Source organism: Gadus macrocephalus, chromosome 10, assembly GCF_031168955.1.
Source record: "Gadus macrocephalus chromosome 10, ASM3116895v1".
Classification (NCBI taxonomy): domain Eukaryota; kingdom Metazoa; phylum Chordata; class Actinopteri; order Gadiformes; family Gadidae; genus Gadus; species Gadus macrocephalus.
The window spans coordinates 17,926,780-17,952,010 of NC_082391.1; the positions used below are offsets into that span (position 1 = coordinate 17,926,780).

Below are 25,231 nucleotides of genomic sequence, written 5' to 3' on the forward strand. Positions count from 1 at the left end.
CGTGTGCCCTTGTGTTTTTGTGTATGTGCATGCGTGCACAGGTAAAGGGGGATATGCATGTTGCAGCATGTCTTTAATAATGTCCCGACATTGCCACACACTAACACACTGACGAACACACACGCACACACACACACACACACCTAGTTGTCTTTCTGTCCACGAGTGCTGCTAACTGTCAGATAGACATCAACACCACCAGGAGCAGGGGACGTTCAGATACTGCCTGGTGTTTTCCCTCACCTGTGCTCTGACTGAGAATGAGAAAGTCGCTACGCTCCCGCTGTACTCAAACGGCACAAATCAGCACACACAGCATATCCATAGACACACACCACACCACTCAATTACACACACACACACGTCTATAGAAGCACACGCAAGCACACACACACACGTCTTGAAGAAACTCAATCACAGAGACCCACGCTCACATCTACAGAAACACACTCAGACACAATCGCTTCTACAGAAACAATGCCTGCGCACAAACGCACACAATTACAAAAACTCAGGCCTATAGGAGTACACACACACGCAGACACGCACACGCACACGGAGAAGGAAACGGTGCAATCTAGTAGCCTATCCGAGCTTTTGCCTTTTGCTGTGATTACAATTAACTGGGGGATAAATCAATTAGAAGGCAGTGCTGGACCAGTGCACAGCGAACCATTAGGAGGAATGCAGAACCGGAGTAGAAGAGGAGGAGGAGCAGCAGCAAGGAGGAGGAGCGAGGAAAGCCTGCAGTGTATCTGTAGTAGTAGTGGTAGCAGCCAACCAATCCTGTCAGGGCAGGAGCAGAAATAATAGCTTCGCTGCAGCAGTGTGTGGGACTGTGTGGGACTGTGTGGGACTGTGTGGGACTGTGTGGGACTGTGTGGGACTGTGTGGGACGTGGGGCTCCGACGCACCAGAACGGTGCACTAGGAGAACCAGCCCGGCAATCTAAGAGCCTCCACCACCCACTTGTTAAAGCCCCATTACACCGGGAACGCAGCCCGCGGGACGCGTCAGCTGGGGAATATTTAACCTCTACTATATTGTCGACTAATAAAAATATACTTCTACCGTAGCTGGGGGGGGTCTATAGGAGGGCGCCCTGCAAGGGGAGCAGGTGGATGAAGCTTTAGACACACACACACACACACACACACACACACACACACACACACACACACACACACACACACACACACACACACACACACACACACACACACACACACACACACACACACACACACACACACAAAAACAGACACACACAACATACACACACTCTGCTGTACAGCTTGCTGGTCGAGAAATTGGGCGAGTGTAAACGAGCGACTGTATTGAGGACAGCTTGTCCCCGGGATACACTGCCCACCCTGCCAAGCTCTGCAGGGGGGGGGGGGGGGGGGGGGCTGCACTGCAGAGAGCCTACTCTAGAAGGAGTGATGCTTTGAGAGTGATTGATGCCCATGCCATTTATGTTGAAATGAATAAAAATGAAGTTAAGGGGGCGGAGAGGTGGAAGTGACTTGAAGCTGCATCTGCAAATGAACGCCGGAGCCCCCCAGGGTGGGTGATGTTGGTGCCAATCTCCCCCACATTACGGCATTTTCGGAGCGGTTGCCGCAAAGTCATATTCTTTCCGATACTTTACTTTGGTGACACAGTATTTCGCAAAGCCCAGCTGTAGTGAATGGTGGATTTTAGTTTCTTGTTTTTCGGCCGAAGGGCGATTGGTGCGTCATTGTTGTAAAATACTGCAGTAAAATGTACGTCCCGCACTATACTAACTTCACGTTGCCCCACTTGTTTGGATTTGTAATCCTGTATTTTGGTCCTGCACCTACTTCCTCTCACATCATCCACACATTCAATCAAACGCCCCCCCACCCCCCGCTACCTACAATACACCCCCAACATCCCGCCTATACACCCACACATCTTCACCTCCTCTGCACCAAAACAGGAAAACGTCTGAAATGGCAGCCGGGAGTCAGCTGTGTGTTACTGATGAGTGGGTAGGATGATCGGGCGCAGGCACGTGTACGGGAGGAACCGAGAGGTGTGCTACGACAGAGTGGAGCCCTACATCGGAGCAGGGAAGCATGTCAGAGAGAGAGAGCGACAGACAGCTGTTCCCTCAGGTCCCATCGCAGAACTGGGTGCTCTAGCATCCTCGCCTCCGTCCTGTAAGGTAGGGTGCTCTCCCTCCCTCCCTCTCTCTCATCAAACCACCTCCTTTTCTTTGGACTAATCTTTTCCTAGACTCACCCCTGAGCTCCGCTCCCATTCAATCGGGGCCCAGCATAGGCATACAGGGCTATTAATAGGAGAGTGGTGCTTTTTATACACCAGCCCTGTGTCTATTTGTGGCGCGGTGAGGTACAGAGGGCTTCCTGGCTGCTGACGTCAGCAGTGCAGCGCTGCAGAGGGATGGAGAGAGACGGAGCCAGAGCAGGAGGGAGTGAGGGAGGAAGTTAGAGGGAGGGGGACAAACGTAGAGAGAGAAAAAACAGGGGGGGCACGGAGTAAGAGAATTTTTGGAGACAGAGCGAGAGTGAGAGAGAGAATGAAAAAACAGAGGTGTAGAGGAGAGAGGAGAGAGAGTGAAAGAGGTTGAGAGGGTTAAGGGAGCGTGCAAAGGTTCGTTGGAAGGCAGAAACGTCACAGAGAAGCCACACGGGGAAGAGAATGGATCTATTTCTGTCCGTGTGATGTGAAAGCAGACTGTAGCGCTCTATTGCGTGTGTCCCCCTCTCTCTCTCTCTCTCTCTCTTCCTTCCTTCCTTCCTCCCTTCCTTCCTCCCTCCCTCCCTCCCTCCCTCCACCCCCCACCCCTCTCTCCCACCCTCTGTGAAATGATGGTGAATGGGGTAGCTTGAGGGTGGGGGCAGTGGTTAGGATAAGAAGACCCCTCTAGGGACACTGGATTAGTGGAGAAATGCCAACCTCGTGGCAGCCAGGGTAAACACTGTCTCACACACACACACACACACACACACACACACTGAGCAAACACATTACATCTGCATGCATACAGCGTGGCACAGGTATTGCGTAAGGAAGGTAGTGTTTGAAGAAGGCAGCATTCGTGGGTGTTGTGTTGGATTAACCGCATATTATAAACCTCTTGGTGTGAACCCAGGGAAACACACGCCATCACTTCTGAGTCATGTGGGGATAAAGGAATTGAATGTGATGAGTGCCAATGTATTCCACTGAATTTACCTCCACCCCCTTCTACTGGAAAATGGGATCCATCCACTGCAAGCATAGTTACCGAAAACCATGTGGCAAACATTACACACGCACACACACACACACACACTGATGTTCCCTGGTATGCGTTCCACTGAAAGTAACCCCCTATTCCCCCCAAACAGTTACCGAAGACCATGTGGAAAAACTGATGTGGAGCAGACAGACACAGACACAATAGCCAACATTAAATTCCATGAATAGCTTTGGTCAAATACAAATACAGCAGATAAAAGACTAAGATCCCCACTAATCATCTCGTAACACTACACCACTGCTTAATTTAGCACACGGCTAAGCCACGGTCCCTCTGCAGGGACCCGTTTGGGTCTGAATGCAAACGGTGGCACGGCTACCGCTCATGAGGGGAGCACCCGTTTACACTGGACACTAGACTGTTTAGGTAAGAAGGAGAGAAAAAGAGCGAGGGGGGGGGGGGGGAGAGAGAAAGAGCTAGGGGAAAGAGAGAGAGCGCACTAACGAGAGTGGGAGAAAGAGAGCGAGGTAACTAGAAAGCGCTAGAGTGAGAGAGCTGGAGCAGGTGAGGGAGAGAGAGAGAGAGAGCGCCAGAGGGAGGGACATTGAGGAAGCCACAGAGAGAGTGAACTACAGCGGGAGGGAGATCACGAAGAGAATGGGAAAGCGAGGACGGATGCGGGCACAGGAACCTGTTTCTGCAGTCTCCCTCTCCATCAGTGCCAGCCACATTCCCGGGGGAGGATGGGGAGAGGAGGGGAAGGAGGGCGAGAAGAGAGCAGCGGAGAAAGGAGGAAAGACGGGAGAGAGAGAGAGAGGAGAGGGATAGTGGGGGAACAGCAGAGAGGGGAGTGCACCTGTGTGCATTCCACTGATCCTTCCATCAAATGCCTGTTGGCGGGCTCCGCAGATACCTGCCACCCCTCTTTCAACGTTGCCCATCTATTATTCACACGCTCATAAAGGAGGAGACGCGCAAACGCTTCTTTTTTTGTCTCAAGAACACGCTGGAGACAAGGGGAACAGAGGAGCTATATGACAAGGGGATATTTAAAGAATAGAGAATGGAGAGCTATGCAGCGCGTGGTGACCTTTCTATTGGTGATTAATGAAGGGGGCAGGCTACTGTATGGGCTGGGCTGCTCCAGAGGGACGCTCCTTGGATAAAAACCCTTTGTTGAACGACGACATGAGGATGAACAAAAACGACGACGAGGGAAGTTGAACAGACAAAATAATTCAAAGCTACGTGGAAATAGTAATAGTGGTAAAAGTCGTTTCTCTTCACAGGCCTCAATGCAAGCAGGATGCAGTCTCCAACACAAATGAACTGGGGAATGAGACACACCTGTCCACTGAGCCGCCGTGCCCCTGTCCGGCCACAGCCTCCGCCACTGGGCGCCTACCACATGCAAATGCCCCATTTGCAACCGTCGCACTTACATCAATTCATGCTCACATAAACTCACCTGTGGAGCAGGTGAGTTTGATGCCCGGGCACACACACACACACACACACACACACACACACACACACACACACACACACACACACACACACACACACACACACACACACACACACACACACACACACACACACACACACACACACACACACACACTTACCTGCACCAGGAAGATGATAAGGAAGTAGAAATTTGCAATCCGTCTGAACTGTTCAAACAGGTTCTTTGGCAGGAAGTTCCACACTGTGTACTGCGGCGGGAGAGAGAGTTAGGAGAGTTAAAGAGGGCAAGATTAATGCAGCAGGAGTACGTCTCCACCAGACAGTGTGTGTGTGTGTGTGTGTGTGTGTGTGTGTGTGTGTGTGTGTGTGTGTGTGTGTGTGTGTGTGTGTGTGTGTGTGTGTGTGTGTGTGTGCAAAGTACATGCACACGCCTCATCGCAGTGCTCATTTCAGATCGGTGTCTCCCCGACCTCGTTTCAAGGTAGGAAAGGTTAGAGGAGAGGAATTTCAAGGGGAGAGGGATTAGCGGCGTTCAATATGCACCACGACTTTGCACGTGGCTAGTCCTCTCTAGAGGGGAAGCTGTGTGAAGGAGGGGAGGGGGGGGGGGGGGGACAACTTCAAAGCTGGCTGCCTATTGGCTCAGAAATCCAGCCCAACCGTAGGGTAACGGCAGGTAGCCCATTGATTCGGATTAGCGACTTATCTGACTAATTTAACGAGCCCCCGATGGAGTGAAGATTACATCATCATGTTGGAAACTAAAACGTTTAAATCTTGGAGTATTTCAAAGTACCCCCGCCCCCCCAAATTTGATGACTTTCTCACATTCTTAATAAAAAGTGAGAAATGGTGATACTCTGAAGTACTAAATAAAGTGACATAACAAACTTCTGATACACGCATGCATCACAAGCAGTGGAACACTGCAGTGTAGGCAACACCCAATAGACAAACAAAAGGTTTGCTAATGTTCACGATGTGGCCTTGACCAATGCACCAGCAGGAGACCTGGAGCTGGTCCCTGGGCACTGTACTGCAGCTGCCCACTGTGCTGCAGCTAGTGATGGGTCAAATGCTGCTAGTGATGGGTCAAATGCTGCTAGTGATGGGTCAAATGCTGCTAGTGATGGGTCAAATGCTGCTAGTATTGGGTCAAATGCTGCTAGTATTGGGTCAAATGCTGCTAGTGATGGGTCAAATGTTGCTAGTGCTGCAGCTAGTGATGGGTCAAATGCTGCTAGTGATGGGTCAAATGCTAGTGGTGCTGCAGCGAGTGATGGGTCAAATGCAGTGATCTAATTTTGTTGTGCATGACATATGCAATGCATGCGCACAACGACAAATAAAGATTATACTTGCAGGAGAGTTATCCAAAAAAGGGAGGGTGGAGCAGGGAGCGGCGCACGCTGGTGCACTCGTATGACGGCGGTTCAGCGAGGCGACGGAGTGAGAGTGGTGGTTGGCGTGAGCCGGGGCAGCAGGATGATGGAAGGTGCGAGAGCATGCGGGAGCATAAACACTCCAGCCGGGGTAATTAAAGGCTGTTTACACTGACACACTGCAGGGAGCCAATAGATTGGGTCTGTCCTCTCTGGGCTCCCCCTGCACCACTATAAATCCCCCCCCCCGCTGCCTCCCGTCTGCCTGGCGTTCGAAGGTGAAGCGGCGCCCCGCATCACCTTCACCTTCCGCATCTGACACAGGGCTCCTCCCAGCCACTGCTCCCCCCCCCCTCCCTCCCTCCCTCCCTCCCTCCCCCCATACAGGCATGACGAGGATTTGCAGGGGGGGGGGGGGCGGGGGTGGAAGAGAGAGGGAGAATAACGAGCGCAAGTAGGTGAAATATGGAATGGCCTGCGCATTCATGGTTCTTGTTTTAATGCCATGTGCAGAGTGCTGACGTGCAAAACAAAAAATGGCCATTGGTGTGAGGGGGGAGGGGGGGGGGGGGGCAAACAGGTGGAACACACTGAGCAGATTGTGTGGCCGCCTGCAGAAAACCACAGAGGAGTTCAAATAAAGGATTTGACGAGAGTGTTGGAATGGGACGGGGGGGAGGAGGAGAGATGAAAAGGAGTTCTAACGGAGAGAGAGTGGGTAAGTGAGTGAGTGAGTGTGTGTTCTTACCTTGGAGGACACAATCCTATTGTCGCAGAACTTGGGCGGGATGAAGGCCTCAGTGGTCGACGGCCGATGGCCAACATAGATGGTCCTGCTGTCTACTCTGCTCTCGTCACCTCCAAGCTGGGAGAACAAGATGGGGGAGAGAGGGGGAGAGTGGGGGAGAGAGAAAGACGGGGAGATTAACACGGGGAAAGGACCAGAGAGGGAAAGAGCGGATATGATTATTATTAGCCTAAATCGTTTTTCGCCACTTTTCCTACAAACCAGAGGAGGTTAGAGATGGGCTCATAATAGACTGGAGGAATATCATGATCCTGCAGAAAATAATGAAGAAACAGGGAAAATGTGCCTCACACGCATAACAGAAACCTCAAGCATAACTTAAAGCTAAGTGAATATTTGACCCAACATCTGAGGCACGCAGGGCTCTGCTGGATAAACCCCAGGAAAGAATAGAGCCGTTGTTATGGCCGGGCTCGCTGAATCTGATGATCGGGAAATCTGTTGCGCAGGCTCTACAAAAAAGAAATCCACTTAATGAGGCCTGAAGTCTGTCAATGGAGGAGGGGACACAGCTTGTGTGCGTGTGTGTGTATGGGTATGCGTCTGTCCTAAATTGTGAGGATATTCACTGGGCTGAGGATGATTAATACGCCTTCAAAGCTGTGGCACTCAAGTGAAAAACTTTCCAGCGGCCGCAAATGTTTGCAAGCGCTGATAGGGAGGGGGGAGGGGGGAGGGGGGAGTCAGCTAGAGAAGAGTGGAGCCTTCAGTCCATCGTCACATCGGAGGTGGATCAGATAGTCTACAAACGACGAGCCTGTTAACGGACCAAATGTCAAACAAACAAGTAGCGTCTGCAATAGGATGATTCGACACATGTTTCGACAGACCCCGAGGAGGGCGCTTGCAATCGCACGCCCCAAAAGGACTTAACCGATCACTCTGGAGATGGGGGGGGGGGGGGGAATGAAAAAACAGATGATCCATTAAAATATCAACCTGGGGAGATGTTACAGGCCTTCGAGTGAGGTAGCCAGGACATTCCTCACCCTTAAAAGGCAGGCAGGGTGAAGCCAGAGGGACGAGCTAAGAGGACACGCGGTCTGTTGTACTCGTCGAGTCCCCTGGCAGCAGCCGACACGTCCCTAATCCCCCCGTAGAAACGGACACCATGGTCCAAACAAGGGGAGAGAGAACAGGCGCCTGCTGCTCCTACGCTGGTGGAAATGCTGAGTAGAATTTATCAGGGATCCTTCACATGGGGTCAATCTGATATCAATTTAAAAACCGCTGAACACACACACACACACACACACACACACACACACACACACACACACTACACTCACACCACACCACACACACACACACACTCTTCCGGAGAGCACAGAGTGCCCTCCGTGGCCCTTTGGGTTTCCTTCCTGACTGCGGCCGGCGGACACAGAAGGAGCAGGGTTGTTCTGACCGGACAGCCACAGGGCCGGCACCATGAAAGGAGCCAAGACAACCTCCCCCCCCTGATGGTCCACCAGCTGCTACCGTCTCCCCCTTCCGTCCCGCCCTGTCCTCCTCCTCAGAGGCAAAACTCCTTCAACTCACACGGACAGGCCGGGCCAGGGTTCAACGGTCCTCCGTCGCCTTTCACTGGGGCCATCCTAGTTGTTACGAAGTTGTTTGGATGTTCCTTTTTCTTTTCTTTTTTTTTACTCACAGTGAATACATGAGATTACAGTGAGGGTGAACCCACTGCTTTCTACTTGGATTTGAACACTATGAGATCGTTAAAAAAAAATATGTGTGGGGCCAAGGCCTCGAAGAACGAGTGGGATGCCCATGTTGCAACCAATGGCAACTTGGGGTTCGCTTTTCCTTAAGTTGGTGGCATCGCTGCACACCAGCGCTATAATGAGCAATGTTGTACAGGAAATCCGCCCAACACTGCTCATGCTTCAAGAGCAGTTGCTCTGCACACAATTCAGAATCATCACACTGGCACTGCACATAACACAGCCAGTCTTCCCTCAGAATTCTAACTAACTGCACGCCTCAGCCTCCAAGTCCTTGAGCATGCACATAACGAGTTAACGCCGAAATTTAACTACCTAGACACGGGAGTTCGTATGGGCATACCCATGTTGAGTGACCCACGATACAGCTGTGGTGTGTGGGGAGTAGGGCTGTAACGATACGCGTATCAAACCGAAAATCGCGATACTCAAAGCCACGAACCTGTCTCGCGGTGTGAGAAGGCAGAAGCGCGATATGCCCTTTCTAACTCTTCGGTCAAATTGTCCGATTGAAATTTGCTAATAATTTGTCTAAATAATAGTCTGCTGACAGCGCCCCCTCCTATCGATGCCGTAAATATGTGACGAGATGCCCGGCTCTCTGTGATCACAGCTCTCCGTGGCTACGGAGGATTGCATTTCTCCACAGCCGTCGAAGTCCTCATATGCGATATGAACGACATTTATCCAGAGTGGGCCAAGCGCGAAAAAAATTGCCTGTGTGATCCTGTCTCTATTGTTTTGTGTGATTTGACTGGCAGTTTGTCTGCTTATAGGTCGGAATGAAGCGGCCACCGATTATTGACAGGATGGGTACTTTATTCTACCGGACTCGTTCGCTTCTTCACTAGACACACGCGCTACCGCTCGCTCTCCTCGCTCGTCCACTCGCTCGCTCGCTGACGTCACTCACACACGCATACGCACACTGTATGGCAAGCCGAATTGTCATTTATTAACTAAGTTTGACTATCCGGAATTTACATTGTAGATATCAACAACTTCATTCAAGATATCTGTAATGTAGTTGTGACTAGTCGAAACGACAGTTAGAGATATCTGTAATGTAGTTTTGACTAGTCGAAACGACTGTTAGAGATATCTGTAATTCAGTTTTGACTAGGCGAAACTGAATTACAGATATCTGCAATGACTTCACGGAAAACGACATTCAACTCGTCACACATCTTAAATGACAATTGCAGATATCTGTAATTCAGTTTCGCCTAGGCTATGGCAAGCCGAATTGTCATTTATTAACTAAGTTTGACTATCCGGAAATTACATTGCAGATATCTGCAATTCAGTTTCGCCTAGTCAAAACTAACATTTCGGATATCCGCAACTACATTCCTCCTATCCGCAATTGTCATTTCAGATATCCACAAAGACATTCCTCCTAGGCGAAATTACGTCATTTTCGCCATTCATGTCTATGGGGTTTCTCATTGCGGATATCTACAATTCAGTTGCGGATATCCACTTTGTGAATTACGGATATCTGCAACTGAATTGTAGATATCTGTAATTCCAGTTTGAGATATCTACAATTTGATTCTGACTAGTCATAATTCCAGTTCAAGATATCTTTAATTCACCTCAATTCAAGATATCTACATGTCCCTTTTCAGATATCTTAAATTAAGTTTTGACTAGGCGAAATTAAGTTGTAGATATCTCTAACTGGAGTTACGACTAGTCAAAATGACGTTGTAGATATCTCTAACTGGAGTTACGACTAGTCAAAATGACGTTGTAGATATCTATTATCAAGTTATAGATATCTTGAAAGGAATTTTGATTAGAGATATCTACAATTGTAGATATCTTTAACTTTCATTCTGCCTAGGCGAAACTGAATTATAGATATCTTGAATTCGAGTTTTGACTAGGCGAAATGACGTTTCAGATATCTGTAATGACGTTTCAGATATCTGTAATGACAAATTATAGGACCGTTTACTTTAAGCGGGAGCGGAGCAGCTCCTTGTTCAATCATCATTCACACAATTCACTGATTACATCGCTCCATATTTTCTCGTGATCTTTTCGATCACAGCCAACGCCATGACTGCTCCTTTCTTATTCCATTCGGAAATGAACCCACTTCTTCGTTGATTATGGCGGCAAGGGGAAATTACGTATTTCTGGATATCTAAAACGTAATGCCCAACACTCAAATGACGTTTGAGATATCTTTAACTTTCATTCTGCCTAGGCGAAACTGAATTACAGATATCTGCAATTGTCATTTAAGATGTGTGACGAGTTGAATGTCGTTTTCCGTGAAGTCATTGCAGATATCTGTAATTCAGTTTCGCCTAGTCAAAACTGAATTACAGATATCTCTAACTATCGTTTCGACTAGTCAAAACTACGTCACAGATATCTCTAACTGTCGTTTCGACTAGTCACAACTACGTAACAGATATCTTGAATGAAGTTGTTGATATCTACAATGTAAATTCCGGATAGTCAAACTTAGTTAATAAATGTCAATTCGGCTTGCCATACTAGAGACATCAGTATTAACATCCTCTTTCATTATGATGCTCTCCCTCTACAGCTGCACCGGTGCCCCCCCACCCCCAGTTATAGACGCTAATTCACGCACCCCACAGAGCAGCATCTATGGGAGCTGCTCAACACTTGGATTTAGGATATAGTTGATATAGTCGTAAACTGCCAAGTTTCAGAAGGCCCCTATACAAAAAGTGGAACAGTTTCACACCTTTACATAGACAACTTTAACAATTAAGCTGTGGGTCCTAACCGGCCAAATCCTCAATCCAATCTTTCGAACATGGGGACATAAACGATGGCATAAACATCGTACATTGCTTTGTTTTTAAATGATCAGTCCTACACATAAATCGGAACGGACGTGTGAATTCTACTACGCTACTCGTGTCTCTTGAGGTCTGTAAATGTTCTGAAGTCTCATCTCCCATTCAAGTGAGACCTCGCCCCCCCCCCCCCCCCCTTTTGCTACAGTGCCTAAATGCATCGGTATGCTCCCGTAAAGTAGGGCTTGTACAGGCCATTACTGTGCCTGTGAATTATTAAGTCGTTGTGGGAAGAGAATCTGTTACATCTCATTCAACGAGCCAGAGTCGTCTCACGTAGAGGCACAAAAAGCCGTTTGAAGACTCTGCGGACAGCCCAGAGCTGGACAAGTGCCAAGAGAAGGTGTAAAAAAAGGCCACCTGGACTCAGACCCACGCAGGTTGGACTCAGATTAATGTGGCGCTAGAACTGAATAACCGGGAAGCTTCCGCCTTCCTCTGCTTCTCATTAACCAAAAAATACCAAAACAAGGCTTCAGCATTAACTTCCTCGCCTTCATTTCTCACTCTCCGATCCATTCCCAGAGGGAACGCCGAGAGTCGGTTAATCTTACATAACGCTCCGTCATGCGCAAACACCGGCGCTCACACCTCAGTGTGGCGTCAAATCTGGCACCCCGCGACCCACGCAACTACAGCCACCCCCACCGCCGCAACCAGCAGAGACGTCTGGACGGCCACCCAGCCTGCAAGCGCACGAAGGCCCGGTTGGTTCGGGTGGTGGTGATCGGGGGGGAATACAACAGGATGGAAGGATACGAACACATGCAGGATTTCCATATCAAAGCAGGCCCCAGGTTGAGCCCCAAGTCAACAGCAGTGTCGCCGACTCCCTTTGTCAAACTCCTGCTGGTTTTGGCAGGTATGCAGATCTACAGGTATGCAGATCTGCAGGTATGCAGACGAGGCCTCACATAACAATGGTTCAACAGCACTAGTTTAACTCTGCATTGTTGGGCAATCAGGAAGATATATCTCACATTCTTTGAATGACAACCTTGCCAGAAAGGGCGTTGATATAATTTAACTTTTTCCCTATGCAAATGAAGAATGATTTCCTAAACAAATGAGGCACCAGCTACGAGACTTGGAAGTTTCTTCATGAAAGGGCGAGCTCTCTCATGAAAAGGTTCCAACTAATATTTACACACCTCTACTACTAGCCGTTGGCTATGAGCTACGTTATTGCAATGCAGCCAAAAGTAAGGCTCTAGGTACATAAAAACACAGAAGTTCATGCGGCCAAAACCTCCAGTTCATACAGCCAAAACCTCTTCAAAAGCTGCTACCTTTAGCACAGTTCAACAAATATCGTTAGTTGTAGACTGAAATGGAGAAAATTTAAAAACACTTTTTGAAGGTGCTCATGGTCTAGGGGTGCCAAAGGATAAGCACTGCACTCTTGAAGGTCTGTTGATTTAAATGCAGAATTCACTGTTAAATAATAAGGGTCAGACCACGGGCTCACGATTCATTTCTGAACCGTAACGTGATCACGATATTCATCTATTCAGACAGCGCGATCGGGGGCCGGGCAACAAGAAATGCTGGTGTAAGGCGAAGAGGAACTGATTGCATTACCTTTGCCTCATTGTCAAAAGGTCAGACGATGCAGCTCAAAGCCAACGACGCTAAATGGTCAACTAAAAGCGCTCCGGAGCCAGGTGCCACCGGTAATCTTTAACACTAGATTTGCTAGGAGGTAATGTATTAGCCACAGGACGTAGGTGGGAGATCAATAAAGTAAACATCCAACGCTCAATTGAGCCGGAACGCAAGTGCCCCGTCAGGAATAAACGGTGCATTAGAGGAATGACGGAGCCTGAAACTTTACATTAAATTACACTGTAAATGAAATTATGCACACACTGTAAACCGAGCCCCATACTGAGTCAGGGGAGTCAGGGGTTGGGGGGAGGTGGGTGGTGGGGTTGTACAAGGCATTGTGCGGCAGGGCAGGGTGCATAAAGCCGCATTCAGCCACTGCCAGACCCTTGACGGATGACTTTGGTCCAGTGACACAGTCCGGTCGCACCATCTCACCACCACCAGCGGGTCACACATCGTCGCAGCCTGTCGTCTTCACTCATCTACACAGTAAAGAAACAACGCTTTGTTTTTTCATTCCCCACTCCATCACGATGAGTAATCTGGGTTCTGTCTACGCCGACTAAAAGACACCGGGGCTTAACGGTGCCAGAATCATATAGGAACTAGTAATTACACATGGCAGTTGTTCACTTTCGATTTGAGTTTTAAGCGTGACGTAAAAAAAAAGAAACAGTTACACAAGGGGGGAGAACATTCTCAAAACCATCAAGCAGTACCACTACTTTTGTATAATTATTGCATTGTATAACTAAACACCGCAGACCGAGCATCTAACAAAACCAGGACCCAAATAGATCAGCGGAAACTCCCATGGAGTCCCAAAAATGCTAACCAGCTTGTTTTTCCTTGAATCACACCTTGTTCACCAAGACCAAGGGGATAACCTTGTCTCAAAACGAATGGTTTAGACACCAGTATCCCCACAGACTACAGGACACTGTAGTCTGACTGTAGCTAAGAATATTAGTGATTGAGTTGGGTCAACATTGAGTGGTTGATAATCGTCTGCAGATAATACCACTGTTTGGATAACCCACTTAATCTGCAGTACTTTATGACCTCTATCTCCCCCCTGTAGAGATACGAAGGCCGATCAGGAGGCAATACCATCAACTTCAATGAGGAAGAAGTTTTGGACGGTAATGCTTATAGAAATAGCCCGGTTCCTATATCCATTCAGCCTTACTTGAAGAGAATTGAGTTAAAGTGAGCGTGACCACGGCTAATGGAGGAACATAGGAGGAAAAAATAAAACTGTTGGGAAAGTTACAAGCTTACTCAAAACACGAGTACAAAATGGCCAGTAGACGTTTAGCGTGAAAACTAAAATTGTGTTGACTCCCTGTTTCGTTGGGCAAAATCAAAAAATTTTAAGGCTGAATGTTCTGTCAAGGAGCATGGAGGTAGATGCTGAAGTGAGGCAGAAGTATCAATGAGTCGGGGCCGATAGGACGCATGGTATTGGGCACAGGTGAGGTGACTGGCTTTGACAAGAGTGTCTTGGGGAAAAGGGGCAAAGAATGACATGGCGTTACACCATGTATCACAAACAAATGGCCTTGTGGCTACAGCGGCAAAGTTGAGCCTTATCCCGCCTGACACAAATAGATTTAGTGGTTGAACAAGCGACTCTTTCAGCAAATGTGTCAGACATCCAGGGTCGACAATCCTAAGAGAATATGTTTACGTTAAGGCTTAAAAAAAATGAATAGGGTCCCTTCTTTTAGGCTTTTGTAACTCGAGTATGAAAAAAAAAAAAACACTAATCTAGTTCTGCGCAGAGCAAATGAGGCCGTGTGTGTGTGTCCAAGTCACACATTATGAGATGCAAGAGTGTGTGTGGGAGGAGGGAATGGAATGGACTGAGGGTCGAGCAAATAACACCTGCTGATGACCAAAATGGCAGGATGGGAAAGCGCAGCAATATTTACCCTCTGAACTTTGTTCTCCAACGTTTGTCTAAAGTGGGAGGAAAAACAGTAGCATCCTGCATTGTTTGGACGGGAGTGTCTGAGAGAGCGAGAGAGAACGAGAGAGAGCGAGAGAGAGAACGAGAGTGAGCATGTTTTCATGCAGGTGAGTGAATGTCTATATCAATAGCTAACTATTTTACTGCTTCCTGCAACCCAGTGAACCCCTGCTGGCCGGTCTTCCTCAACCTTCACACAGTCCCTGCAAGGGTTAAGCTATAAAGCAGGCGCTGTTCAAGGCGACCTTCAGCTGGGGAGTTTGACTGCTTTTTGTCTGCTGCTGGCTCATTTCCCCGCTGTGTATACAGTCATGAAAAACTAGACGGCGCAAGGCCCCCGTAAAGAGGATCTAACGTGATAAAAGTCAAATATACAACGTTCCTAAAATGAACCAGAAAGCCCATTACTCAAACATCCCCCAAGATAAGGACATCTTCAACAAGAAAATATACCAACTAGTAAGTTTTACGGCATTAAGGAGGGAAGAAGTGAATGCCAAGGTACAGCCAAGATCACAACTTCTGAAACCAAATCAGAAAAACGCTGACATCAGCAAAAGAAAAGAAAAAAAAAAAACTCTGAACAACAGACTTTCTATTGGTATAGTATGACAGCCTACCTGTTATCGTATTAGTATGAAGGGTAGGCGGGAGCAGCTGAGGGATGAATACTCTGGCACAAGAGGCAAGGCGGAGAGACAATATAGTTTGTCACTGCCACAGTCCACCATCTAGCCCTCCCTTGTTGTTTCATAGTTTAGGTCAGCTTTGCTGCATTGTAACAGATGAGGTGTACCATTGGATCCATACCACCAAAGAGAGTTTGGCTTAACAACATGCTAGCTCTGGACCTAGCCCGGATAGGCGTTACTGGAGTTCTTTATTTGTGCCTGAGCCCAATTTTTAGCTATGAAATTACAACAGTGCAGCTGCTTAAAGCTAAGGAATTCTAAGTAAGTACAAACTACACGAAGCAGGGATTAACACCAAACCCCGACAAACCATGTACTGTAGGGTCCTTCCATAACAGATTTCATCAGCTGATTTTGGATTCTATGTTAATATTCCCTGACATTCTCCATACAAGATGTTCAGCAGGTGTCAGGTAGACACGTCCCTCTGTGATATGCAATGGTTATTTTAAGTTTTTTTAGATCCTTCAATTGTATGGGTAAAAGGATTTCACAACGAGCAAGGTTGTCTCTGATTATTCATAATATTCTGAGTTCAAAAGGAGTATACCTTTTAGGTCAATCCACTCAAGCCAACTCCAAAGATTCCAACAGTAATTAATTCATGATTTTCATAAATATGTTGAAGTTATAACATGTGTTTACTACGAGTAGTTATTTCTTGACAAAACTGGTAACAGGTGGTTAGATCATGATATTTGAGTATTCTGTTCTGCACCGTGTTCTGAAAGAAATCTGCACAAGCTCTATATTTAGTTATCAGGTCTTGCAGCAATAAATTCAAAGAAGAATGACTAAATAGCTTACAATATAATCCAATACACTGTAGTTGCACTACAGGAAAATAAATCAGCCATATGGGTTTAGTGAAGTTGATTCTATAAATGTCAAAAGCTAAATTGCATGGCTTCAATGCATTCAATAAATGATTCCAACAGAAATCTCATGCATGCATGGGTGCTTAGAACTTTATTTATGCTTATAATTTAGGGGCCAGTGAAGTATTATCAAACGCTATTGATACGGCACTTACCGCTACATGCGGGTTGAGCCGTTAACAATTGCTGCTGCTTATAGCCTGCGTGTTCGTGTGCGTGTGCTACCACCATTGTATTATGATGAAACAAGAGTAAACGTTGCTACAAAGAGTGTGTAGAACTTCAAAAAGTGTCCTGCTTTTACGGAAGGCCTCCCACAGAAGGAACAATGAATTACAACAGATTGTTGTTAAAGCCATGTCACAAGTTTAACTAGAACTCTCGTGTTGAAAACAACATCAGGTGTGTTACCTCCATCCTGAGATCACCCCAAAACGCCTACTGTACCCCTACTCATTCGCCAAATGGGATGGGATTGGGCCTTAGGCTCAATCCCATTTCTACCCATTTCATCCCATTTCTGACTCAAGGACTGATCTCGAGGAGCTGTTGTCAAAGGCAAAGGCTTATTGTTTCCAGAATCTCCCGTGCAGCTGTGCGAGACACAGAATGCTCTGTACCACGGTGCCGGTACTGGCCTACATATCACCGGGTCTCTTGACACTGGGGAGGCATGGATGAAAAAAAAATGAGACAAAGCCTCATCGAGGGACCCCACACTGGGAGGGCTCTGCCGCTTCAATCATCTGGCGTGCTCAAATAAGACCACTGACAGACGCTGCTGAAGATGCCTTCGACGTTCCCACCAGTTTACTCTATTATTGGCAAATGTGGAGGGAATAACAGGTGGCCTGTTACAACAAGTTCCTTTTCCCCTGAATAAATATAGACATCTCTGTGATATAATCAGTCTGCATTGGGTGCAAATTTGTATACACAAGTATATTTACACAACTATTTGAGGTGGAGCTGAAAACAGGCCATGTGTGCCTGAGGCATTGACGTAAAGAAAAAGGCACATGAGGACAAGAGATGCTAGCGTTGTGGCCAACAATCACATGTCTGAAACAGGAAATGTCTCAGCAAATCGCATAATGCGGACAAGGGTATGTCGTTGCAACAATAATGTTTGTGGCTTTTTTCTCTCTCCATTGCCTAGCATCTATTGAAAACCATGTGTATTATCAAAATACCATTAATCAACATATGCCAACTTGTTTTTTTTAATTTACAAATTAGTTGTTGTTCCCAACAGATGAATTCTCTTTGGTAAGGATGTACAATTGGCATATGTTGAATGTACTATATATAAATATATACACAGCGTATAGGTTGATCTTAAGTCCCAAGGAAGCGCTTCTTGCTCTGCCAGCTGGCACCCTACACACTAAACAGAGAGGATTAATTATTTCCTAAGTCTTGGAGAGAAAATCCAGACACTTTATATTTAAAGACCGTGAAAAGTGAGTGTTTGCGCGTTCCTCTATTTGTGTCGAGGAACCAGAAGAACATTTTAATCTATATTGATTAAGAGCAGGACCAAACATCTATGGATGTTGCGGCTGAGGGTTGGTACATATATACACACACACGCACACACACACACACACACACAAACACACACACGGGGGGGGGGGGGGCAGAAGATCATGATGCTTCTACTGGGTACTGTGGGTCTCCTGGCCTGCGTGAATCACATGGGCCTGTGACAAAACTAATCTCCAACCCGACAGCCAGATAGGGCTTTTATCCCATCGCATCATGTCTGGCAAGTAGAGAAGAAGAGACTTCCAGATAGTGCTGAGCAGGAAAGAGCTAGGGAGAAAATCTGCATTTGAGCTGCAGTCCCTTCTGATGACATTATCTTTTATAATGTACCCAAGCTACACTGGCTGTAATTGCAATTCAGTTAATTATCCTGAGAAGTAGCATGGAGAGGAACGGGCTCTAATGACTAAAATCAATGCGGGTCTTTCTCCCTTTAGCTTTTCCCTTGCTCTTCCTAGCATGCTAAGGACATGCTTGGTTTGGGCAGTTCTTCCCCACGTGCCCGACTCTCTCCCTCCAGTCAATCGTGTCCACAGTTAAAGGACTAATTTTTCTCCTTTTGGATGAGCGATGCTGCCTGGCAAGCTCAAAAGTGCAAGCCGTATGCCTTTGATGATCTGGAGTGTGTGTGTGGGTGGGGGGGGGGGGGGGGGGGGGGGGGGTTGTGGAGTGGGTGGAATTGATGGGTCTGTAGTGGGCAACGTCCCCGTTTTGGGTGTCTTTATTTTACGTGGGTGTCGAACAAACACACACACACTACTACGGAGCGCTGAAAATGTATGGAATGCCGAAGAGGTTTCCCTCTCGTCTCATCTCCCCTCCCGCCGTCCGTCTCTCTCTCTCTCTCCGCTCTGACGCAGACGCACAGACCGAACTCGCTCACACTCGCAAACACTCGTTCCCACAGACACCTCGGCAGCATTCTCCCCACATCTCACTGCGAAGGTGCTCAGAGGAGAGCCGGGGGGGAGGAGACGTGGAGACGAGGAGAGGGGGAGAGCCCTTTGCCACAGAGAGGGAGACATCCTCTGGTCGGCTCGTTATAAATATATGGATGACAAAGAATGCTCCTTAAGTGCCCCCCCCCCCCCCCCCACACACACACACACACCCGGCTGAGATATACGTCGCCCGGCCGAAGAGCCCCGTTTGCGGAGTCGCAGTGAATCCAAAATAAATGAAGCCGGCTGAAATATTTAGCGCTACAAACTGAGAATTCAACATAGCTTTCAGATGGAAATAGAAAAATTGCATTAAAAAACACACTAAATAAATCAAGAGGAAGAGAGGGTTGGTGCAGCATGGTTTCTAGCGGCGGCCCGGTCTCAGGTCCGGTCTCAGCAGCCACGCTCCAACTGACCCCTCACGCAGCTAGCCTGGAAGTGCATCTCTGACCCAGGTTCGTCAACCGAGCCATGAGGAGTAGGAAGTGCGGAGAGGTTGCTAAAAGAGGTTCTTCCCTTACCGCCATTCTGTTAGAGCATTTCCTACGCTATAGAACCAGCCTGATGGTCGATGGCTGTGTGATCACTCACACAACAACACATCAAGCATCGTCTACATGTATGGTCACGAAGTGGGGCGTTACAGTAGCAGAAGTGCTAACCATGATTCCTATTGTGCTTGTTTGTCTTTCTGTGGAAGCAAAAGACAATTGGATTATCCTGGATCCAGCCCAAACGTGCGCATAAAGACTGGCAGGTAAAAAAAAGACACAAGCACCCATCCATGCAAGATAAAAAGATGCTGGCTCCCATTCTCTCATGAAGACGACGAAGAAGACGGTTTCTCCAAATCCAGCTTCGCAAGATAGAAGTGCTTCAATGGAAGCCAAGGATATCTGCTTATATCCAAAGCGACTTACAATAAGTACATTTGTCAGAAGAAAGGAATAATATATTGCTGTCGGTACAGTAAGGATGTTCATAGAACCAAGTGCCAAGCACTAACATTTGTTGGGTAACCCCCTCCCCATATACATCGTAGCGTAATAAACCATTAATATCATAACTGTGTTGTACTTTCTGTAAACCCTCAAACTAAAAACCCTACAGCCATTCTGTCTGCAGCATAGTAGCAACCAAACTTGGTAGTTCAATTTCATGATATCCAGTAAATATTTAAGCAATATAAAAAATATATACATCGATATATATGTATGCTTCATCCATAACGCAAATAAAATAAATGTCATGGTCCAACACAGCAATAAGCGGATTTGGGATGGTGGTGCCCTTGCGCATGTACAATCTCAGCACTGGTAATAGCACTCTCGTCTGTTGCATAGCCCTTGCACGGATGGTTGTAAATCTCTGATCAATACACTGCTCGCCTGATGAACTGGGGAACGACAAATCAAAGAGAGCTACAAGTCCCACATGCTATCTGAAAGCAAACACACCACCCCCAGTCCCTACCCCAAACCCCACCCCCAGCACCAACACCAATGTGTCGGGTCATAATACAGAGACACGCAAAGCATCCACAAGCTGGGGCGAGACATGATGGGAGTTTTAAACAGTGCACCAGAATAGAGGGACACTGCCCAGTCAGAAGGCAGCAAAACATATTTCCCGTTTGCTTTTCATCACTGAAGGATCTAAATATAAATAAATATATGCCATGGGGTGCCATCTTATGAAACTATGAGTGCACACTTTCTAACCATGGCCGGACTCTGATAGTTAATAGAAAACTCCTGGCATGGCCGTGTTCAGTCCATGCATCTCTTCAAACTGTGCTTCGCAGGACCAGCCCTTAACAAATATGGGATGTTTACATTTGCAAGCGACAAATCCCGTTTTGCGCAATGAAGAAAGCAAAAATATTCAAATGACTTGACATCAATTCAAGTAAAACATCTGAACCTGCCAACTCACCAAGGCCCACTGCCTTGTAAACACAATATGTAAATGCACAGCTGACGATTTAGCTCCAATATAAAAAAAAAGAAGCATTCTCTTTGGGACTGCAATGTTATTAATTATTAATGGAACTAGTTGCAAAAGAATAATCGTATAAAAAACACCAATAGATGCCGTCCTTAACTATTCATATATGAAATCAGCCAATATTCAGTCACCATTACTCAAGTTATTTACAAATCGTGCCAGCGTTAATAGGGGGTTTGAGTGTGTGGTTCATGATACATTTATATCCTTAGCCATGAGGGCAGCTAACCAGAGAAGCAGGTTCACCAGAGACTGAAAGGCAGCTTGGTGAGAGAGGCAGTGTGTCAACTAGCGAAGGACAAAGACGCCGAGAAGTGACGAGACAGAGAGCAGTTCAACCATGCGGCGACATTGTCTTCTGGTTTGAATAAAAATAAATAAATGACAGTAAAACAGGGCGGAAATGAAGCACCAGTCAAGAGATATGAGCTTTTTTAGCATAATCGCCACGGTTCTGTCCAAGAGAACATGTTGACGAGCAAATTGACCATGTAGCGCACCAAATCAGAGCGGGTGTCAGCGTCTCTACACACTATCTGCTGACTCGTTAACAACTCTGTCGCGCTTGTCGCACAACATTGGGAGCAAGAAATGGACATCATGTTCCTTTATCCCCCTGGCATATATTTTGAGGCTGTGAGATGAAGGAGGAAACTATGAGGGTTACAGTATGGAGAAGGAAATGAAACCCGGGTGGGAAACCTTCAGTCTGCATAAAGATCATCATGCAGAGTTACTTTTTGTCACAAAATGTAGCCTTTCCTGCCTAACTTTGAATATGGCCATATCTATGATGTCAAATTCTTACTGGTTAATAAAAGAGCTTTTAAATATATTGATAGTAAAAAAAGTTTCCAATAACTCCCTTCATTCAAATTGAAAATATTCCACATATTTTCCACCACACCAACGAAACAGCTCCTTTTTTAATGAATCTGTAAATTAACAAAGCTTATTTCACTCATTACAAACACCCGCAGCACTTTAATACCTGAAATATGTGATAAATGATGTGGTACAAGCTGTGAGCTCAAATGGGGTGGTTTTAACATTGCTGTGTCTAGCTAGCCAGTGACTAGACTCCATAGGCCTACAGGTTACCAGGAAAATGCACCGAACATGCTACAAGACACAGGCTCCTATTGTAAACACTTCAGTTTCCTGCCTGCAAGGCCTCCGAAGAAGATCAAAGGCAACTGTTTTGTGCAATTTTGAATTTGTGTCAGAGGCAGCACAACCTCTGGAGCTCCTCACCTCCCCCCTTCTCCCGCTCTCCCACCCGGAACAGAAAAGACCCAACCCTGCCCATTCCAACCCTGCCAACTTGAATGGCTCCCCCTATCCCCAAGACACTTGCTCTCTCTGGGCTTAGAAGCACAGTGCATCATATAGTGTGGGGGGGAGCCAAATAACACTCACTGAGCCTACTCCTCAGATTGATATTGGTACACCCCACTGACCGCCACACACACGCACACACACACACCCACACGCACACACACGCATACCTCCCCTTGGCTAAGCACGGCTGATGTGTGGAAGGCAGAAAGCCAGGGACCAGATAACGGCACAGCATGCATCACTGCCAGTGTGGCTGGCGCCTCCGCACAAAATATTATTTACAGCTCACACCTACTAGAAATTGCGAGGAGGAAAGGAAGCGGCAGGAAAATCCGCTGACCTGTCAACCTTTAAAGAGGGGAAATGAAGAGGGTCAGGTTTTATAATTATTATAGCATTGCCCCTTCTCCTTATTCACAGTCGGTATCTATACTGCTCACGTCTCATGATGAGACTTCGACCAACGATTGACAACAGGTTATTGGAGCATAGGAGGGAGATAAATAGGCCAGTAAAGATAGTTTCCCATTTGAGAGTGAGGGCCCGCCGCTGTCCCAGCGGCTTCACGATCAGGCACCTATTACATCGGAACTATAAAACTGAGGAAAAAGGTCACCGCATTCAAATAAAAAGACGGCCAATGAACTGATGAATTATGAATAATGCTTCTGCAGACGTTTCTAGACACTACTTCATACACTGCACAATCCTGCCGGTAAAATGTCATTACATCCTGCTGGTAAAAATGTCATTATAATTGTAATATCCCAATTGCACTGCCAAATCTTCTATGAAATAAAAACCCACCCCTTGGCCGATGCAAATGTGAAATTCTTTCAAATGTCTAGGTATGTTTACATAGTTGCAAACACCACATTGGTATCATTTAGCCGACGAGCATGACACTACCTGACGTACAGGTGGGTGATGTGGTGGGCTTTGCGTCATTCAAACGCTCTTTCGCCATTATATTCTTCCGTCTTCAAATATTCCCCGAATTTAAATTGCAAAGTGACCTGATACTTTGCAAGTCATCAACATAGCTAGCCAGACCTCTGTTCTACACACAGAGCCACTGGAAAACTTCACGTTTTGTTTGAGGAACAACTCGTCTGGTGGCTTTGAATTAGCGTTTGAAGTTCGCCAACGACAGGAAAGCTCAGGTTTCACGAAATGACAGTTGCTACCCGTAAGTTCGGAAAAACCAACGACAAGGACTCGCACGTCACGAAACCACGAACGCTCTAGCGTCCACAGCAGCGAGCCCTCAGACATGTTCTAACGTTACATATATATTTGAAACACCCTATAATGTCTCGAATATCACTGCCGCATTTGGCTGAGGGGTGGTGATATGATGATAAAGAAGCTAGCAATGACATGTGTGTGGGTGGGTGGGGTGTGTGTGTGTGGTGTCAATGCCCGGGAACACATACCCAACGGTTCAGTCTTCTGCAGAGCATCTTTCCTTGTTCTTATCTTCCGTGGACGACCGCTGCGATCTGGTGAACTCTTCTGTTTCGGCAGACACCTACAGGCTATGTGACGGCTCCCCCCGTGGGATAACTTTACATGCACATGAGTGAAGTTGCGGCTTCCCTTAGCTATCTAGTTTCTACTCTAACGTGACGTCTAGCTATATGAGGCACCGCATCCAGGCTACATCGTTTCCATTTTGTTTGATTTCGAGCTCTTCGGGACCATTCGCATTCTCTCTCCCCGCTGAATATTTTTCCGCGTTGCGGTCGACGAGTCGCGCCGCTTCCCTATCTCAAGGCAGAGGTATTCCGAGACATTGTGTTCAATGCCCTGTTGCTGTCACTCGTCAGAATCATTGGTCGCATCTAAACCGTCTAAGCCATCACCCGAAACAGCGACCAATAGACGAAATTGAACTTGTGTCGGCAATCAATGGGCACAGGTAGCTCGTCCTCTCTGTCAAACAATGTTCACTCTATCAAGCTGCAGCCCTCAAGCTTTCCCACGGCCACAGGCTCCACCCGTCGAAGGTGCGGCGAGTTTTTCTCACAATGTATTATGGGTACTGTGGTCTTAATGTAAATCACAACTACAACCCCTGGATGTCTGCGCGCCGTCCCCTGTATCTATCGATGTTTTGATAGTAAACGGTGGAAGAAGATATTGGAGATCCACAAATAATTAGCATGTTTAGAAAATAATGTAGGCGTTGACCTTATTGTTCACATGGATATTTATGAAGGAGTAGTCATTTTAACAGTATTGGTTCAGCAGCTACACAAAACTTAATTCCTCCTGGAGCTCTTGACGATCAATTATGGATGGTGTCAATGTATCGTGCTCGTCGACCTTTGGTGCATCGACATATTACCATAGTCCTACTTAAACAAATAGCCCTACTGTTTCAATATTTCTAATATCTTCCTTTTATACGAAAAAATATTTGACTGTGGATGTTGTAGGAATAGTTTGATACAAGCCTCTAGTTTGTACGATGTTGAATAGGCGACAATGTAGGCTACTGTTTGCATGACCATTAATAGAGCGTTTTGAACCAGGAAGCCTATACACGGATGTATCGTCTACAATGTTAACATGAACTTTAGGAAGGAACCATTTATTCCAAGGACGAAGCTATTCAATCATCTCTCAATTATCTTTTGGTAAGGGAACATAGCTCTTCCAAAAGAATAATTAAGGGATGATTGTGAAGGGATTACACATTTGTTTTGCATTGTTCTTGGGTGCAAAAACATTTACTCAAATCCATCCTCTGAATACGGTGATATATTAAAAT

At 46.7% G+C, this 25,231-nt stretch overlaps 1 protein-coding gene across 2 annotated transcripts in view; it reads right to left on the minus strand.

Annotated features, from left to right (window-relative positions):
- Window positions 1–24,469, minus strand: part of atp11c (ATPase phospholipid transporting 11C) — a 47,249-nt gene extending 22,780 nt beyond the window's left edge. Inside the window, exons 1-3 of one of the 2 annotated variants that reach the window (XM_060063023.1) lie at window positions 23,374–23,839; window positions 6,833–6,949; window positions 4,861–4,950 (exon numbers count right to left, since the gene is read on the minus strand). In XM_060063023.1, the coding sequence (XP_059919006.1) occupies window positions 4,861–4,950; window positions 6,833–6,949; window positions 23,374–23,403 (237 nt within the window). In that variant the 5' untranslated portion in view covers window positions 23,404–23,839. Of the gene's footprint in view, window positions 1–4,860; window positions 4,951–6,832; window positions 6,950–23,373; window positions 23,840–23,891 lie in introns of those variants that run through there. The other variant, XM_060063022.1, reaches the window with a different exon arrangement.
- Between the last annotated feature and the right edge of the window lie 762 nt (window positions 24,470–25,231).